This window comes from Zalophus californianus, chromosome 12 (genome assembly GCF_009762305.2).
Source record: "Zalophus californianus isolate mZalCal1 chromosome 12, mZalCal1.pri.v2, whole genome shotgun sequence".
In the NCBI taxonomy this organism is placed as follows: Eukaryota; Metazoa; Chordata; class Mammalia; order Carnivora; family Otariidae; genus Zalophus; species Zalophus californianus.
The window spans coordinates 70,053,145-70,072,569 of record NC_045606.1 but is presented as its reverse complement, the minus strand read 5'-3'; the positions used below and the strand labels follow the sequence as shown (position 1 = coordinate 70,072,569).

The 19,425-nt window shown below is 33.7% G+C and overlaps 1 protein-coding gene across 3 annotated transcripts in view; it reads left to right on the top strand.

The window, feature by feature from the left end:
* Positions 1-13,864, top strand: part of TMEM168 (transmembrane protein 168) — a 28,500-nt gene extending 14,636 nt beyond the window's left edge. For all 3 annotated transcript variants that reach the window (XM_027573540.2, XM_027573541.2, XM_027573542.2), the window contains 3 exons: positions 4,386-4,528; positions 6,571-6,845; positions 11,838-13,864. In XM_027573540.2, the coding sequence (XP_027429341.1) occupies positions 4,386-4,528; positions 6,571-6,845; positions 11,838-12,385 (966 nt within the window). In that variant the 3' untranslated portion in view covers positions 12,386-13,864. The remainder of the gene's footprint in view (positions 1-4,385; positions 4,529-6,570; positions 6,846-11,837) is intronic.
* Positions 13,865-19,425: the final 5,561 nt, after the last annotated feature.

Here is a 19,425-nt window from a genome sequence, read left to right as displayed (position 1 = left end):
TCCCCACTCTAGAATATCAAGTTCCTTGCTTACGAATTATCTTTATGTATCTATGTCATGAAATTTCCTAGTAACTCTTAGTACAGAAAGTCTTTGTACAAACCTGAACTTCTCAGCCTTGCTGCTAGAAACTATCCTAATTTTTGAAATAACGTGCAGGGACTTCTTTTTTTTAAGAGGGTGCTATTTTTTTTGTAAATATATTTTTTAAATCCTGTAATTATGTCTGTATAGCAAAATAAATAAATAAATAAACATGCCTGTAAGATTGAATAGACCAGCTTTATCTAGCCAGAAAATTTTTTAAAAAACAAGTGCCTTTAATAAGTGAGCCAAAGACAAATACCGTATGATTTCACTTATATGTGGAATCTAAACAAAACTAACAAACTCTTAAATATAGAGAACAAACTGGTAGTTGCCACAGGGGAGGTGGGTGGGATGGTGGGCAAAAGAGATGAAAAGGATTACGAGGTACAAACTTCCAGAGATGAAAATACAGCATAGGAAATGTGAATAATACTGTGATAACGTTGCATGGTGACTACACTTGACCGTGGTGAGCACTGAGTAATGTATGGAATTGTTGGATCACTATGTTGCACACCTGAAACCAGTATAACATTGTATGTCAATTATACTTCAATAAGTTTTTACAGATGCCTTTTTAAAAAAATGTATGCCTTTAGGCAGCAGTGCACTTTCCTTTAGAATCCTTACCACTGTTTATCACAGCTGCTTCACATACCACTTTTCTGGCACCTGAAGGCTTTTGTGACCTGTGCTATAAATTATAGCATAGTGAGTTATTTAGTTTCTTACATTACTATCTTGATCAGAAAAGTACTGTTTGTATAAAGTTAAAGGTAGAAATAATAAAGTTGTCATATTGGTTATGTTATTTAGTCATTCTTTTATATGAATGGCTGGCATAATGTAGAAGTAATCCTTTGATCAATTAAACCCCTAAAAACAAAAGATTTTTTGTTATCCTGGAGCAACATATACAATAGAAGTATAGAAAAAGAAAGTATTGAGATTATTAGTATTTGTAGGTAAGATGATTACCTGACAAACCTAAGAGTTAACTGGAAAATCAACTGAAAATGCTATAGTAACAGTTGTGAGAATTGTGCTGCATCTTTAACATCCTAAACTCTGTCATAAAAGGTTGATTTTGTGGATAGTTATCATTAAAACCTAGCCACGATAAAAACTATGTAAATTGTCTTGGAATTGTAGGATGTAGGTAGTATAAGAAGAAATAAATGGTGTATAGTGGGAATATATATTTTTAATGCATTTAGGTGGCAAATAACAACAGGTAAATATACAAAAGTCAATATCCTGTAAGTCCATAATCAGAAAATGTAATGGAAATCATTCCATTCATACAACAAGCATAAAATGAAAAAGGTTTAAAAGAAACTTAAGACATTTTTACAACGATATATAAACTCCACTGAAGGTTTTGAAAGAAGACTTGAATAAATGAAAATACATATATCAGACTTTCTGGGATAGTACTAAACGCTGTGCCCTGTGGACATGTTTAAAACTGAGGAAGGAAGGTTTAAAGCTGAGCGGCACTTCCAGTGCCATCAAGAGGAGCAAAAATCAAAGCCCAGGACTTCAGAGGTCGGGTGTCTGGTAAATTACCTCCCATTTTAAGATGACACACTGAAAGAAAAGAGTGGAACGGTGTCCAAGACAGCACTGTCGTGAATTTGCATCCAGACCTTGTGTCCTGTGAGTGATCTGACCTGGATTAAGTGGTCAAACCTGTATTAAGATACTGAGTTGTAATGCCCCCAGCTCCCTGGAAGAACCAAACAAAACTCCTCTTGGAGAAAGGTATCATTATCCTAGGCCTGAAATTAGTCCTATGAGTGTGTGTGTGTGTGTCTGTATGTGTGATGTAGTTATAGGACTAATTTCAGGCCTAGGATAATATATACATATGTATATACATATATATGCACATGTGTGTATTTTTGCATACAATGTTCAGCTCATAAATATAACCAGGTACACATACACACATGGCATCAAGAGCAATAAGCAGCAGGACCAACAGACAAGAGATTACCAGAAAACCTTGAGATACTGGAATTATCAAAGAGAGTAAACCATATTTACCAAGTTGAAAATAATAAAAGCAAAGGTAGTATATAATGGTAGGAAGTTGGAAACTATACAATAGTGACAAGACAGATTTGAAAAAGGACAAGTTTTAGAATCAGAAAATAAAATACCTGAAGTTAATTCAGTGTGCAAGACTAACAGATAAAGCTGAAGTGAACATTAGTGAATTGGAAGATAAATTTCAGAAGAAGCTATACAAGAAGGAACACAAAAAATAGGGAAAATACAGAAGACTAAGACTCAAAGAGGATACAGTGAGAAGATCTCTATTTTATTGGAGTCCCAAAAGAAAGGAGGAAATAAAGGCCAAAGGAGGTATTTGAAGAACAAAACAGACCAATGGAACAGTATAGAGTTTAATAAAAACAAATCCCATAATGACAGAGACGGCACTGTAGAGCAGTGTGGAATGGTTGAGATTTTCAGTGATTGGTAATTGAGTATACAAATAGAAAAAATGGAGTTGGACCATAAACAAAAATCAATTATATTTGGATTGTAGGCCTAAAAATGTGAAGGGCAAAACAATAAAGCCTTTCAAGGGTAATGTAAAACAATCTTTTTGACCTTTGGGTAGAGGAAGATTTCTTTAACTTACACAGAGTGACATTACAATTAAAAACATGCTAAGCAGGGGGCAGCTGGGTGTCTGATTTGGTTAAATGTCAGACTTGGATTCGGCTCAGGTCGTGACCTCAGGGTCGTGAGATCAAGCCTCTAGTTGTGCTCTGCGCTTTGCTTGGAGTCTGCTTCTCCCATGTTCCCTTTCGCCTTTCCCCCGTGCATGTACACTCTCTCTCAAAGAAATGAATAAAATCTTTTTAAAAAAAACCATGCTAAGCAAAAAAAAAAAAAAAAAAGGCATGGGGGGAATCATTTGTCATACAACCCACAAAAGTCTTAAATATACTGAGAACAAAACAAAGCTATAAATCAATAAAAAGGCAGCCCCATGGAAAAATGAGTAAAATATTTAACACTTCACCAAAGATGAAACTCAAATTATCAAAGGGATTTAAAATATTAAGAGAACTCAATACTTATTCTGGTTTTATTAGAATAGAAAATTAAATGGAATCTAAATAGCAATAATGGATCAGCTAGTTAAAATTTTATACATATAAGAATGCCATTCTTTACAAATGATTAGCGTTATATTAATAGGCTTACAATATATTAGTGAACAGAACATTATCCTTTGATAAACATTATTATGTGAAGTCAGAATATTTTAAAACGTGTGGAGGACAATACTTGCAATGATTTTAATGACTTATCTCTTTTAATTGTATTTTCTAATGTTTCTAAATTGAGCATGTACTGTATTTTATGCAATTGATAGCAAACAATGTACCCAAAATAGGGCATTATACCCATTTTTCCATTATGGGAATCACCTATTTTTTTATTAAAATTCTGAAGGAATCAGCCATCTCTTAGCGTTAGAAAAATGCATGTTCATGCACAGAAGCACATAACAATATACTATGTGCAGTAGCAAAACAAAGAATATGGAATAATTATTAGTATTGTGAAGCTATAGATCAGTACTGAGTGACTATCATCATTCCATTTTCTTTTCACTTAAATGGATCCTTTATTTTTTCTGGGTTTTTCTGCTTCCCTTTTTCTCTTCTGCTTTTAGGATGCTTAGATGCCCTTTATGTATATAGAACATATATATACACACACTTTTTTTTTTTACAACTTTGAATTTACAAAGTCTAGAGCTTTTCAAAGGAAAAGTTTATTAAAAGTTTATAAGAATGGGATTCATTTTGATAGCTTTAGAATCTTAAGATTTCTGTAAGATGTTTAATTTTGGACTTTTCACAGGAAAAAAATGAGCCCTTTCTAAAGTAACTTTTCTGATAAATGAGTATGTTATTTGAAAAATGATTTAGAATATGTTGGTTTTAACAGGAAAGGATTTGTTTTCTGGATTTTTCTGTCATAGCAAGAGGGTTTTGTTTTGTTTTTTAGTTTGGGTAGGATATTACCTGGCAAATTAAAAAGATATGATGTGCTGTATTTGTTTTGCCACAACTTCCAAGAAGCTTCCAGATTAATTTAGGTTTCATTGCTCATCCATATATACTTCTCTGCTCCAGCTTATAATTGTTTTTAGGTTATTAATTCATCTTTTTTGGAAGTAGGGGCAAATGTATGTATATGTACATATGCACACACGTAAGTGCAATCACACACTGTATAAATATGCTGTTTTAAATTTCTTTTAGCCAACAAATGGAATCTTCTTGAGCATGTTTCTGATAGTTTTACCATTGGAATCCATGGCTCATGGACTCTTCCATGAATTGGGTAACTGTTTAGGAGGAACATCTGTTGGATATGCTATTGTGATTCCCACCAACTTCTGCAGGTACAGTAATCTAGTATAATTAGTAGTGACTGTTTTACTCAACATTTTCCTAATATTTGTATGAATTTGAATATAAAATGTGATAGCTCATTTTTTCAAAAGTATATTTTCAAAATATAATGCTCTTGCAGTTTTTTTCATTTATGCCAAATGTTTAAAAACTTTTATTTACTCTGCATAATGATGTAATCTTCAGGATTCAATTTAAATATTTTTTTGATAAATGTGATTAGCTTATACTTGGCTAAAAATCAGAAAATAGGAATAATGGTTCTAAGGAAAGTTCCTACCCTTTCTTTAGAAAAGGTTATCTTGTTTAAGAAAATGTCCTGTGAAACAACATGGTGAAATTTAATAGAATGTATACTGGACCTGAGAGTCCTAAATGCTAGTTCTGTGTTACCCTAAGCAAATCATAACTTCTCTGAACTTCAGTGTTTTTACCTAAAATGCCAATGACAGGGGCATCTGGGTGGCTCGGTTAAGTGTCCGACTCTGGTTTTCAGCTCAGGTCATCATCTCAGGGTGGTGAGATCAAGCCCCACGTTGGGCTCTGCGTGGGGCATGGAGCCTGCTTAAGATTCTCTCTTTCCCTCTCCCTCTGCCCCTCCCCCCCTCAAAAAAAATGCAAACAACAATACCTAGTCTTCCCATCTCAGAGGAACATTATGAAGAGCTAATGAGAATATGAATGTAAAAATACTCTGCTTACTGGAAAAATTGGGAATGAAGTTAAACATGTATTAGTTTCGTTGTAGTTTTATTCCAAAATAATTTTTGTCCCTAAATTGTGTGGCAAATCTTTTTGAATCTGTAAATATTGCCACATTAAAATTTTTTTTATAGTAAGTACCTTTGAAACAGAAAAAAATCATTCTTTGCTGTTAATAAGTTTTGATTATCCTTGGTGGTTTTTGGGGTGGGGGAGGGGGAAGACTAGAAATAAATTTTTTATTTCAAATCTTTGACATAAAAACCAAAACAGACTATTTGTAGTAAATATTTTCCTTCATGTTGAAGGCTTTATAAAGAGCTGCAAATTCTTATGAGGAGTAGAAGAAATAGATTTAAGAGGGTCCCATAAAGTAAGATGTGACAGTTTAGCAGGGAGAATATGTGGAAATAGTAATTTGCACACATTTTTATTCTGATTTTTGTTAATACATTGCTTATTCTTTTACTCTTTGTGACTGCTAAATGTTACAAATAGAGAACAAAGTGTCTTCTTATTTTAATGAAAACTAGTGTCATTAGAATAGTACTGATAATATATGAAGCAAAATATGAGGTTTTCAAAACTACTGCAAGAAATTCCTTTTCTGGATAGGAGTGATGATTTTTTTTCTTGCTCGATATTGATATTTTGATTCTGCTAGCTTTAAGACATGGTTTTTCATCTTTACTACAGTACCATTTTACATTTGTTCTAGGATCAGATCTGTTTTCACTTAGTGTTCAGTAGTATAAGGCAGTGGGCCTAAATTTTAATAACCTTTTCAAAATGTCATTTACTAACAATTTCTTCTGTCATTTATGTTCCTTAAGTTAGAACTTGAATGCAACTTTATAAAGACTATTTTTCAATATAGAAATATAAAACATTGCTTCCATATTTTGTTAAAATTTTTTTGTTAAGGAAAAAGAAGTTCTTTCATTATAATTCCCACCTGAGTGTTCTTGAAACACAGGGTAAAATCAGTATGATCTTGCTTTTAGAAAGTCTTATTCAATATCTGTCATTTGGTAAAAGTGTATGAACACAGAACAAAGAATAGTATTATCTACCTTTGGAGATCTTTTCCCAGCTTTCAGGTTGGTGATTGTTTTATTGGCTATATAAAAGTTATATAGAAATACAACTTTTAGAAACTAGGCTTCGATGTTCAAGCTTAATTCTTAGCACTTTAGAAAAGAAGATTTAAAAAAAATTCTTGCCATTTAGTTATCAGCAACTCTTATGATGCTAATTATAAATGAAGAATAAGAATGTGACATAGAATGACACTCTTTATAAACACCAAAATAATTTTTTTTTTCTTCAGTCCTGATGGTCAGCCAACACTTCTTCCCCCAGAACATGTACAGGAGTTAAATTTGAGGTCTACTGGCATGCTCAATGCTATCCAAAGATTTTTTGCGTATCATATGATTGAGACCTATGGATGTGACTATTCCACAAGTGGACTGTCTTTTGATACTCTACATTCCAAACTGAAATCTTTCCTTGAACTTCGGACTGTGGATGGACCTAGACATGATACGTATGTTTTGTATTACAGTGGGCACACCCATGGCACGGGAGAGTGGGCTCTTGCAGGTAAATGCACCTCTGGCAATTTAACTGTTATGAAGATAGACCTATTTATGGAAATCTGCCCTTCACACTGAAACATTAAATTTCCAAAATTCTCAATTTTCTACTTCACAGTTTACTAAGTATACAGATGACTGTTTTGTTTTTCTCTAGCATACCTGTTTAGCATAGTATTAGTAATCTCTAAAGGTTTTGAGAATTATGTCTTAGTTGGAAGAAAAAAATCTTACTCTGAGACATTATCAGTTTCCCTTTAATGTATTTTCAGAATTATTAAATATAGTTATATTTTTCAGAAGCTGATTAACTTGACTAGTACTTCTAAGTCTTTAAATGTTATGGATGCTGATTTCAATAGTTATGCGCATGTGCAGTTTTATTTAAGTTAGAAAACTCACCAGGAGTTTAAACAGCCAAGTGAGATAAAATGGTGGGAGTAGCTCTTAGGTCAGGAGACCTTGGTTCTGGTCCTGATTTTGTCACAATAGTGTTATTTTTGTCACCAACTTCTCTCAGTTTCATTTCTCTCCTCTGTAAAATGAGGGGGTTATAATAAATCTTCTTGCCAATGGTAAAATGAGATCTATATTATATGTAAATTTGTTCTTTGGGCTTCCCAACTAGAAGAGAGACCATGTAAGTCATGGGCTTTGTCTTAGGAATTATTTGCCTACCACCTAGAACAGAGCCTAGCAGATCCCTAGTAGGGATCCTCAAGTAATAGATCATTGAATGAATCATGGGGAAAAAAGGGGGGGGGGGCGTAATTTTCTTATTTTATGTTAGAAATAGTTCTTTTAGAACTTAATTCTATCCTGCTTTTTTCTTAAATATTATAGATGCTTTATACTAAGAACACCTACAAATAATAAAATAGACATAAGTAGAAATAGATACTCAGATCAAGGACATATATAAATAGAAGTGTTCTGGAAGGACAGAGGTAGAGCTCCCGACATAAGAACTCCAAGTAGAGATGATTCAAGGTTAAAGTAGAGATGATTTTAAACCATCATGGTCTCACTAATTTCATGCTAGGTTTGTAATGAGGGTTTCATCATAAAAACTTGTAATTTTTGGTTTTGCAAATAAATATTGAATAACTTAATGGCTGTCTAGGAGTGAAGGCAAACATTTATTGGGCACATTTGAAGCAGTTACTATGCTTGGTACTTTATATACATTAAATTTAATCTTCATTTAAAAAACTTTGAGGAAAGTACTATCACCTCTATCATCTTCATTTTTCAAAGAATAAAATGAAAATCTAAAGTTGTTACATATCTGTGGTCATACAACTGGCAAGTGATGGAACCATGATTCAAATCCAGATCTGCCTAACCCCTTAAAGTGTATTTTTCCCCCATTGTACCATGTGCTGCCAAGGCTAAAACCATTAAGGTAGAGAAAAATCATGTTCTCGTTTAGTAGATATTTTTGTTAGCGCTGTTCACCCATTTTCTAAATACTATCGAAGAAGGTAGTCAACATCAAAATTACTTGAATATAGTTTGTGAAATCTTTTACTTGACCTGTAGCTTTTTAATAAGTCAATGTAGAAAACTTTTTAAACTTTTATGGCTATTTTAATTCTAGGTAAAGTATAGCATTCTGTGTACTTGACCTTAGAGCACAGAAGAAAAAGTTATGGTCAATTCAGAAATCTTTACAGAAATAGAATTTCAGACCTACAACCCAGGATTGATTATTGAAAACTTACTGTAATGCTTATAATAATGAACTCTCCCCAAATCAAATGGGGAGAAAAGGCATAATTTTGGTGGTCATGCATATATCCTTGGTTATTTTAAGTATTTTAAGAAAGTAATTTTAAAAGTAAGCTTGTTGATGTTTACATGAAGGATTTATTAATATAAGCATTTTTCAGTAAGTTTATATTTTTCCTCTTAAATCTTTTAAAAATTTATTTCAATTATCTTAAATGATGGCTTTGGGAAAAAATTCTAGATGTACAGTTTACTACTATTTACATCAACTTTTCTTTTCCTAGGAAAAATAGACACCAAGATAAATAACATATATATCAGTGTTCTTAAATTTTCACTCACTATGAGTTAGCAATAATTTATGAAGACTTAAAAACTCTAAAGTCTGGCTATATTTTAGGTAAATATCTAGCAATTACATTCTGGAATGGTATCTTTATAATATTTTTTGACTATGTCACCAATGAGTTGACCATTATAGAATTCCTCTCTTAGCCAAGAAGATTTGTTTTTGTAGGTGTAACTTTCTTTGTTGGAGACTTTACTGTAAAAAGTAGAAGAACACAATGGAAAAAGCGCATAGCCCTGCCTTCAGGATGGGTAGGTTCATCCATCCTAATTCAGCAACTCTGTACTCTCTCAGCTTGAGGCACCAAGCCCACTTGGAGGTAACCAGGTTGAACCAGGCATAGAGGCTGAGCCCTCCTTTCAGTCAATTCCTGCCCTGGGCTGCTAGAGACATAGCCCTCAAAGGCAGATAGTACTCAAAAATAGTACTGAACCCTCCTGCTCAGAGGAAAATGCTTTAATCCATTCCAGCCCATGTGACAGCTTTGAGCTCTGAGAATTATCTTTCTAAAAACCTGTAAAATTGAAAACATGACTGGATTTTACATGAGTTAGCAAGTTAAGAGCAGGTCCAGAACTAAATACCACTGTGAGAAAGAAAATCTGTGTTTGCCCTTATATCACCTAACTTTACTCACACTACTTCTTAGAATATGTAGTAATCTCCTTACATTTATGGAGTTTCATAATATGGAATTGGATATTTTTGCCTCTTTCAGAGTAAAAACAATTATGATAATGACAAGAGAGAAATAAATGAAAAAAATGTAGATAATCTATAAAGCAGTTTATCACAGATAAACAAAGCCTTTAAAAAGCAGTCTCAATTACTTTAACTGCATCAGATGGCTGTTAGCTGAGATAAATTTAAGTACTTTCCATCTGGGCCAAAAGCCAAATGCAACATAGAACCTATTCATAGGAGAAAGCAGAGCAAACCAAACAGGAGAAGAGGAATAGTCATTTGTAAAGGCTTTAATGCCCCTTTAAATCTTTTATTGATATCTAAAGAGCATGTATATAAGAGAATTAGTGTAGAATGTGCTTTTAGAATATTTACTGAAATAGTTGTAGAAGGCAAGTTAGACATGATGTTTTGTGGCAGATGGATTTTTGTATAATAGCTCTTGTAATTTGTGTCATTCTCTGACCGCTAGAGAAATTGAAGAGAACTGATAATAATGAAAAGTTAACATTTTACCATATAATAAAAGGTTATCTTCTGGGAGCTCTCTGTGAAGCAACACATTAGTAATATGTGGAGACCATGTATTGAAATAGTGGCTCTGAAATGATAAGCATGAGTATAAGAACAATCCATGAAACAACTTTTTCATTGTCAAGAATCTAAGATATAGTAGGCTGATGAATAAAAGAATATTAATTGTTCATAAAGAATGTGTTATGCCCTGGCTTCAGAGGTCATATTCCTAAAAGAATCCAAATACTAAAGGATTCTCTCTCTCTCTCTCCAGTGTCATTTTGATAGTTTAGCAAAGAGAATGGTTGCTCTAGGTAGAAATGTGTATCTGAGGTTGCTGGAGCTTGTGCCAGTAAATTGTACCATGTTAAGACTTTTTTCTAATCATAAAAGTAACATATACTCAATATAAAAATGGTGGAAAATACAGGAAAGTGTAACAAATACCACCTGAAATCCAAACACCCAGCAATACCACTATGGTTTTTGTTGATACACTTCCATGTTATGCTTTCTCTCCTAGTATCATAGACATTTTCTCATCATTAAAATTTCTTTATAAATACCATTTTATTATAATTCTCCCTCACAATTTATTTCCATTCCTCCTGGTCATTTCAGATTTTACACTATCATAGATAGCAGTGGGAAGAGAAGATCTTTATATGTAATTTTTGTCCCCATTTCTGCCCTTTCTGTGGGATAAATTCCCTAGAATTGGAATGATTCTATGAATTATTAATGTACTGTTGAAACAGAGCCATGAGTAGGGTAAGGATGGCAATTGCTTGGGTCACAGAATTTAAGAGGATGCCAAAAATTAAATAGTCAAGATAGTATTTTAGTGCAATATATTTAAAAATCAAAATTAATACAAAAAGACCTATTATAATGAATTAGATGTAAAACCTACTAGCTTTAAGACAAATTTGCTTTAGACCTTTCCGGTTATGTATTTTTTTTAATCCTGTGTTGTTTTTCAGGTAATAAAACACATTTAAAGGTCCATTCTAAACTCATTCTTGGTACAGGTAGGAAGAGTGTTTCTTTTTCCTTTGGTAGATGCCTATATACAAGGCAAGGTAACATTAATTTATGAGTGATTAGTGATTTATCAAAAGACCAACAAACTTTTTCTGTAAAGGGCCAGGTATTTTTGGCTTAGTAGTCCTAAGGTCCCTATTGTAACTGCTCAGCTCAGGCACTGTAGAACAAAAGCAGCCATAGACGGAATGCACGTGAATGTTATTTATGGAAATAATAAGAAATTTGAGATTCCTGTATTTTCACATGTCACAAACTTTTGTTCTTTTGATTTTTAACCATGTAAAAATGTAAATCAGTTCTTGGCTCTCAGGCTGTACAAACACAGGTCACATGCTGGATTGGCCCATGAGCCACAATTTGCTGCCCGTGATACAGAATATTAGCTTTTCATTTTTTTCACTAAATTTTAATTTTTTCACTAAATTTAACTTCATAAAAACAATTTTCTTAATTTATTATAACCTATTTCCTTTTTAATATAACAAGGATTTTTTTTTTTTTTTTTTACCTGAAGTGGAAAGTCTGTTTTTAAAAAACTCTTCTGACAAGAGACTTTGAAAGGAAGGTTCCATCTATTTTTTTTGGCCTACATCTTTAATTCCAGGAACTTAAACTATACTTAAGAAGAGGCTTCAGAAATTATTACTCTATTGAATTTTCTTTTGTTCACAGGTGGAGACATACTGCGCCTTGACACACTTTTAGAATGGTGGAGAGAAAAGAATGCCTCCTTCTGTTCTCGCCTTATTATCGTATTAGACAGTGAGAATTCAACTCCGTGGGTGAAAGAAGTGAGAAAAATCAATGATCAGTACATTGCGGTGCAAGGAGCAGAGATGACAAAGACCATAGATATTGAAGAAGCTGACCCACCACAGCTGGGTGACTTTACAAAGGACTGGGTAGAATATAACTGCAACCCCAGTAATAACATCTGCTGGACTGAAAAGGGACGCACTGTGAAAGCAGTCTACGGTGTGTCAAAGCGGTGGAGTGACTACACTCTGCATCTGCCAACAGGCAGCGATGTGGCCAAGCACTGGATGTTACACTTTCCTCGTATTACATATCCACTGGTGCATTTGGCAAATTGGTTGTGCGGTCTGAACCTTTTTTGGATCTGCAAAAGTTGTTTTAGGTGTTTGAAAAGATTAAAAATGAGTTGGTTTCTTCCTACTGTGCTGGACACAGGACAAGGCTTCAAACTTGTCAAATCTTAATTTGGAACCCAAAGTGGAATATTATTGAGAGTTCATACTACCAGTTACCACTAACTTGCCATTTTTTGTATATGGTTTTTTTATTTGTGAAAAATACCTTGCTACTTCTGTAGCTGCTCTCACTTTGTCTTTTCTCAAGTAATTATGGTGTATGTAAGATGTTGGGAATAAGCATTTTATCCTACAAGTATGTAAGGAGTCGTAAATGCTGATGCTGTGTAAATGCATCACAGAGGTTAAAAATAACTGCACTTTGAGGAATGTTTGCATATGCCTCTGATTAGAAAGAAAACACTTGTCTGTGCTCTGCAGTGGCCAATGAGGAATTAATAATGCCTTATTTTCTAGGCATAGATTAGAGATTGTAGACCAGACCGTTTACTATTATAAGAAAATTTCCAATTTGCTTACAAAAAGATTTTTTTTTTTGTCAACAGTAGGTTTGAGTCCAAGACCATTTGAAGAATTACAAACTCTTTCTTAAAAAAGGATAAAGGGAGAAGCCTGAAATGAGTGCAAAAATTTGCTTATAGTCTACCATTCAGATGTCTTGGTTGTGGCCTATTACCAGTGTAGTAGTAAAGCCCAAAAGACTGTTGAGATCAAAACATTCTTCCTGTAGGTAACTGTAAGAGGCTAGAAGCCTACAGATCGCTCCTTCCTGCATTGTTGGGGTGGAGGGAGGGGCTCTGAAAGCACTGGCAATTTTAAGAGTCTTTCTCAGGGTAACTGTTTTAATGAACAATGTTTCCAGCTACAAATTCCTTCCAAATAAATTGTCTTCCCTTTCGAAAAGTAAACTTTTTAAAAATTTAGCAATTTCTCATTGATTGAGGCTATTTTCGCTATTCAGAAATGATTTTGATCTCTATGGAATTAATGCTCTGCCATGAAAATTATCTTTCAGATCTCTCATTAGTGATGACATTTTTTTCTACAGAAGGTCAAAGGATTGAAAACAGGTCATTTTTTTTCTTGTATACATGTAATGTATTATGTAAAAAAAGTATTCATATTGGCAATTTTAGTTTGCCAGTTTTTAGTTTTAGTTTGCATAATGGTGTGGTTGTAATTTTTAAAACTTAATTCAGTGTTTTGTCTGATTAAAGCAGGCACTGATCAGGGTATCCCCTAAGAGGTAATTTACCCCCTGTTCCCTTCCAGTAATCCTTACATTCTAAATTTTCATATCTGAGAAATAACAAGAGAGGAGTAGAAGTAAATTAGGGGATAATCTAATCTTTGTTGTTTAAAGTGTGACTTCTCACCACTGAAGCCATTTTTCCAGCCTCAGAGAGAGGAACTAATGCCTCTACCATTTTCTACCTGGTGACTTGAACATTGAAGTTTTTGTTAGGTAGAAGTCACTTAGTGTCAGGGAACTTGTATACCACTATCTATGCAGCCTTGTTACAGTCTGATGATTTCTGTGTTTTGAACATGATTTTCCTAATACTTTGAATAAAATTTTAAAAATTTTTCATGTAATGTGCAAAAAAACAGTTACTGAATAATTTTAATATATTAAAAGTGATAGTCATAAAAAATGCCCATGTGTTATTAGAGTTCATGGTTGGTAGGTTGATTTGAAATTTTCCAAGATTTGGTTACATATTTATATCAACATTATCCAAATGAAATAGTTTAATGTTTCATTACTATCCAGAATTAGTATAAGCAGAAAAGTCGTGTTAAAATTATGAGCTTTTAGCTACAAAAAAATAGCATTAAGTAAAATCTTTTAAATTTCCAAGCCAATATTGAGCAAATTAGCTTTAATTAAAGCATATATCTTTACTCTGAGAAAGCCAAATATAAAGGTATATTCTGCATTCTCTATAAAGTAAGATGGTACTAAAAATCCGATTCAAAAGGTAGCAGACTTTACAGCCACAAAGCTAGTGTTCTGATATCCATTTTCTATGACCAGAAAAGTTCTGAGCTAAAAATGTGATTCAAGCCAATTAATAACCACAAAGTCACAGAATACCCACTTTGATGAATTCCCCTCCCAAACAAAAAACTATAAAATGACAAGAGGTGGCATCCTAAATTAAAGCTGCCATTTTAAAACATTAAAGTAACTGACAGAACATAAAGAACATTATAGGAGGGATAAATTGATTGGTTACTCTAACTTAAAGATTAAAAACTAGATCTGACAATTAGTAAGGATAATTTTCTCATGGCTTTCATTTTATATACCGTATGTTTACAAAGGAGTTACTGGGAGTGATAGGATTACTTTAGGGCAAAACTTTATCACCCCACTAAAAAATAGTTAACATGGAGATGTTTTTCAATATAATGTTGATTTAATTTTTCTTATACGATACCTTGCTGAAACCAGAAAAACACTACCCCCTAAAAACATCTTTTAAAAAACTATATACTGTTCGTGATGAATTAAGGAGCCAAGTTCTTTCTCTTCTTATAATTTTTCAGTTATGCTATTATTTCATTAAGAATTTTTGTTTTAGTTTGCTCTGACTAAACTCTTCTTCCCTGGGATATTTGGATTTCTCTTTGCATAGCTTTCTATCTTGCTCTTAATACAGAATTGTACAGAAGACCATTTTTATGAGCAGTGTTTTCGTAAGTTTATTAAAAGTTGCATTACTAATTAAAATGCATTTATATTGAATGCATTAGTGGGTAGATCTTTTTTAAGTAAAATCTTCATTAGAATCTATTTGTAACTTAAATTAGAATCTATTTGTAACTCTACATTTTGTTTGTTAAGTTTGGCCTAAATATATTTGCTGTTGTGGGTACTGCCTTTTATATGTATTCTTTGCCATTTAGAGTTGTCTCCTTCAAAGTAGTGTTCTACATTACCTTCCACAGAGGATAGCTAACATGTATGCCAGAAGAAAATGTATGCCTAACAACTAAGAAAGTTGTTAGGTATCTTTCATAGTGAATGCTCAAAGGAGTTAGATCTGTCATTACTTTTGAACATCTCCACTATTGGAAACACACTAGATCTTCCTCCCTTTTCAGGCAGAAACACACACCTTGGTATTTCTGGTGTACAATTACCCAGAAGGGTGCCTTGCCCCATAATAGGAGGTAGTATAAGAATATTTTTGACTGAGTGAATTTAGAATCCTAAGGAGAAATTGGAATAACTTGATTGTAAATTACTTCATTTTCTTTATAATTTTAAGTGGATATTATTTCAAGATCCTCATTAAATAATTACTAAAGACTATTACAGAATCGGTAAAAGGAAAACATCTCACATTTTTTAAAATATATTTTTATTAAGTAAACACCATGCCCAACATGGGGCTTAAACTCACAACCCCAAGATCCAGAGTCCCATACTCTCTACTGACTGAGCCAGCCAGGTGCCCCAAACATTTCACATTTTTAAAAAGTAGTGTCAGGATTAAAGAAGGAAAAACTCAGGTTTCAATGAATATATAGCTCATGTCACAAAAAAGATAGCTTTTTGCTGGTTGAGTTCATTTTCATTGGACTCCGATATGATACTGAATCTTTCATCGATTTCCCATTAGAAACATAGACAAATTGGAGACTTACCACAAATGGAAATTATTAAAAGAAAGTGATGAACAAAGAAGTTGGCAATGCTCATCAGTGACAGACTGTAAAGTCAGAAAAAAATTGGCCTATAAACATAAACAGATTGAGAACAAGCTAGGGAAACTACAAGTATCTCACTTTTGGGGTATCTTCCCTATTTACTAATTGTAATACATCAAGTATGAAACAATGACTTTTAAGTAGTAATTGCTTTGAGCAACTTTTGTTGACAGCAATTTACATTTATGTGTATTAGGAAATACTGTTGCTATTATTATTCTTACTTAGACCAAAGCTGATTCGAAATTGAAATCTGTAGGTTCATCACTAGGTTTTTAAATATTAATACGTAAAAACCATTTTGATTAAAAAATAAAACTGACCAGTCATCTTGTGTGATGACCTCACAGCATTTTATAGGTATTAACTTAAAAAGATTAGAATAAGTAGACAGTTTTAGTAAATTTTTGTTGTTATTGTTTGGTCTGTACCTATAAAAATTGATCTATCCCAAACTGAAGATTTTTTAAAAAAAGATTTATTTATCAGAGAGAGCATTTTGTCAGAGAGAGCACACGAGCAGGGGGAGATGCAAGCTCCCTGTTGAGCAAGGAGCTGGATGAGGGACTCGATCCCAGGACCCTGGGATCATGAACTGGGCTGAAGGCAGACACTTAACCGGCTGAGCCACCCTGGCATCCCCCAAACTGAAGATTTTTAGTAGTATGCCAAGGATCAGAGAGGAACATGGTATATCTTCCTAGGCCGGCAACGTTTACTCCATGTAAAGTAAAAGTATTTTTATATCAAAATATACCAATGTACTGATAAGCAGGATTTACATTAATTTTTAGTGTAAGTCAGAAGACTTGAAAGCAGTTTTATTTTTGTAGCAGGTCATTTGTTCTATCCTTCAAACCCCAGGACATTGAAGATAACCCTGATAGTGGATGTTAATGACGCTCTATATAGAGAATTTTTTTTTAAAGGATCCTTTGTCTTCTGGCTTAGAAACGCAAATAGCACAATGAATTTTCTCAAATAATTTTGTTTCTATATATATATGGAATCTCAGTTGCCATTTTAATACAATTTTATAATAGACATTTCTAAGTTCTTTGGAGTCCTTACATACATTGATTTCTTCTTCTACACAAGTAGGTACTGGTAAGGAAAATGGGGTGAGGGTTTTAATTTGTAATTCATATCCACTATATCTCTTCTACCATACTCCTTTTTCTCCAACACCTAAGCTTTAGATTCCTTTCCCAATAAAGCAACTAATTCATCAATAACAGTAAAAATGACAATGGCTATCATCTACTGAATGGTTTTTTATGTTCTAGGCACTGTGCAAAGCACTGCTGTGCACATGATTTCATTAAATCCTCACAACCACCTCTTATGATGGATATACTTTTATGAATGAATCATATGGTATTTGTCTTTCTCTGACTGACCTATTTTGTTTTTTGAGTATTTTGTCAAGGGGCCAAACACCTGGCAAAAAGCACATAAGCATACCCAAGAGGAGCAACTGGTCAATACAAAGATCTTCAATTATTAATTGCACTAATATCACCCTCAATTTTTAGACCCTCCCTTAATTTCCTGGCAATGTTTGGTGCTGGAGCCTTTCTGGGGTTGTCCTGGACTGGTCAGAGGTTCCTCCCCAGAAGCATCTTCTGTGAGGCAGTTACTAGGCTACAGCTTGCTTTTCTCTGGCTCCCCAGTTCAACACTCTTCTATCTATTTTGTCTTCTGGTTGTGTACTGAAATCTCTAGTCTGGTGAGAAGGATCCTTCCTTTCTCTACATCTTGATGGTACCATGTACTTGTTCCTTTACTAGTAATTTAATGGGAACTGGAGGAGAAAATACAAAGGCATGTGTTCACTATCTTGAAGTGAATATAAATTTCATTTTTACAAAAACATGGTGAAATTGACTTCCACTTCTGGTTAGGATATAAAATACAAAAGAACTTTGATTCAGTGGAAACAGAAAAATTCCGGATAAAATAAACATACAATTTATTGGAGCTATTGCAGAGTAGTATACACAAGCAAGTCTAGGTGAAATAAATCCCAAAGAGAGATGAGTTCTTCATAAGTAAGCAGAGACTGAAGCAGCTTCTATACCTGGGACACATGCCTATCTGGATGCTGGTGACTTAGAAATGGAGCTGCCATAGACGAGATTTTGCAGAAAAAAAGAAACTGGCTGAACTTTCGAGGATATTGTGGGCTGGTGAGATGGGTCTGAAAGGTCATTAAAAGCTTGACCCAACTGCCCTGGAATTTTGCCAAGAAACGGGCAGTAGAGGTGGACTTAGAGGCAAAGAGAATTTATGTAGCTTTGTGCATCACAATTGCCAGAGTTGGAACCACATTTGAATCCAAACTAAAAGTGAAACACAACTCTTACTCCAGTTCAAACACTAAAATAATCAAATTGTTCAGTCTGACAGATACAGCATGAGAGATTAGGGACTGGGTTAACTGAAGGTGAACTTAATCTAATTAAAGCTGCAGCCCAGCTCTAGCTCAATTCAACTTGTGGAGAATTCTGAAGGGTAAATTCTCTCCCTCATCACCATAGAATGAAAGGCATGCACTCCCTCGACAAACACAAACTTACACTTTACTCTCCACTGTTCTTTTATGTACAATACAGAATACATTTTTTAAAATTCTAAGGCATCAAGAGGGGAGGAATCAGACCTATTATTAAGAGTAAGCAGTCAACAGGAAGTCCTAGCCACAGCAATCAGACAAGAAAAAGGATTGAAGGGCATCCAAATTGGTAAGGAAGAAGTAAAACTTTTACTATTGGCAGATGGCATGATACTATGTAGACTCCACCAAAAAAACTACCAAAACTGATAAATGAATTCAGTAAGGCCACAGGATACAAAATATACAAAAATCTATCGCATTTCTATAAACTAATAATGAAGTAACAGAAAGAGAAATTAAGAAAAAAGTCTCATTTATAATTGCACCAAAAAGAACACCTAGGAATACACTTAACCAAAGAGGTGAAAGACCTGTCTGACAGTTATAAAACACTGTGAAAGAAATTGAAGATGACACAAACAAATGGAAAGATATTCCATGCTCATGAATTGGGAGAACAAATATCGTTTACATGTGCATACTACCCAAAGCAATCCACAGATTTAATGTAATCCCTATCAAAATACCAACAGCATTTTTCAGAGAACTAGAACAAATAATCCTAAAATTTTTATGGAACCAAAAAAGACCTCAAACAATCAAAACAATCTTTAAAAAGTACAAAACTGGAAGTATCACAATCACAGGTATCAAGATATACTATAAAGCTGTAGTCATCAAAACAGTATGGTAGTGGCCCAAAAACAGACACGTAGATCAATGGAGCAGAATAGAGAGCCCAGAAGTAAACCCATAATTTTATGGTCAATTAATCTTCAACAAAGCAGGAAAGAATATGCAATGGGAAAAA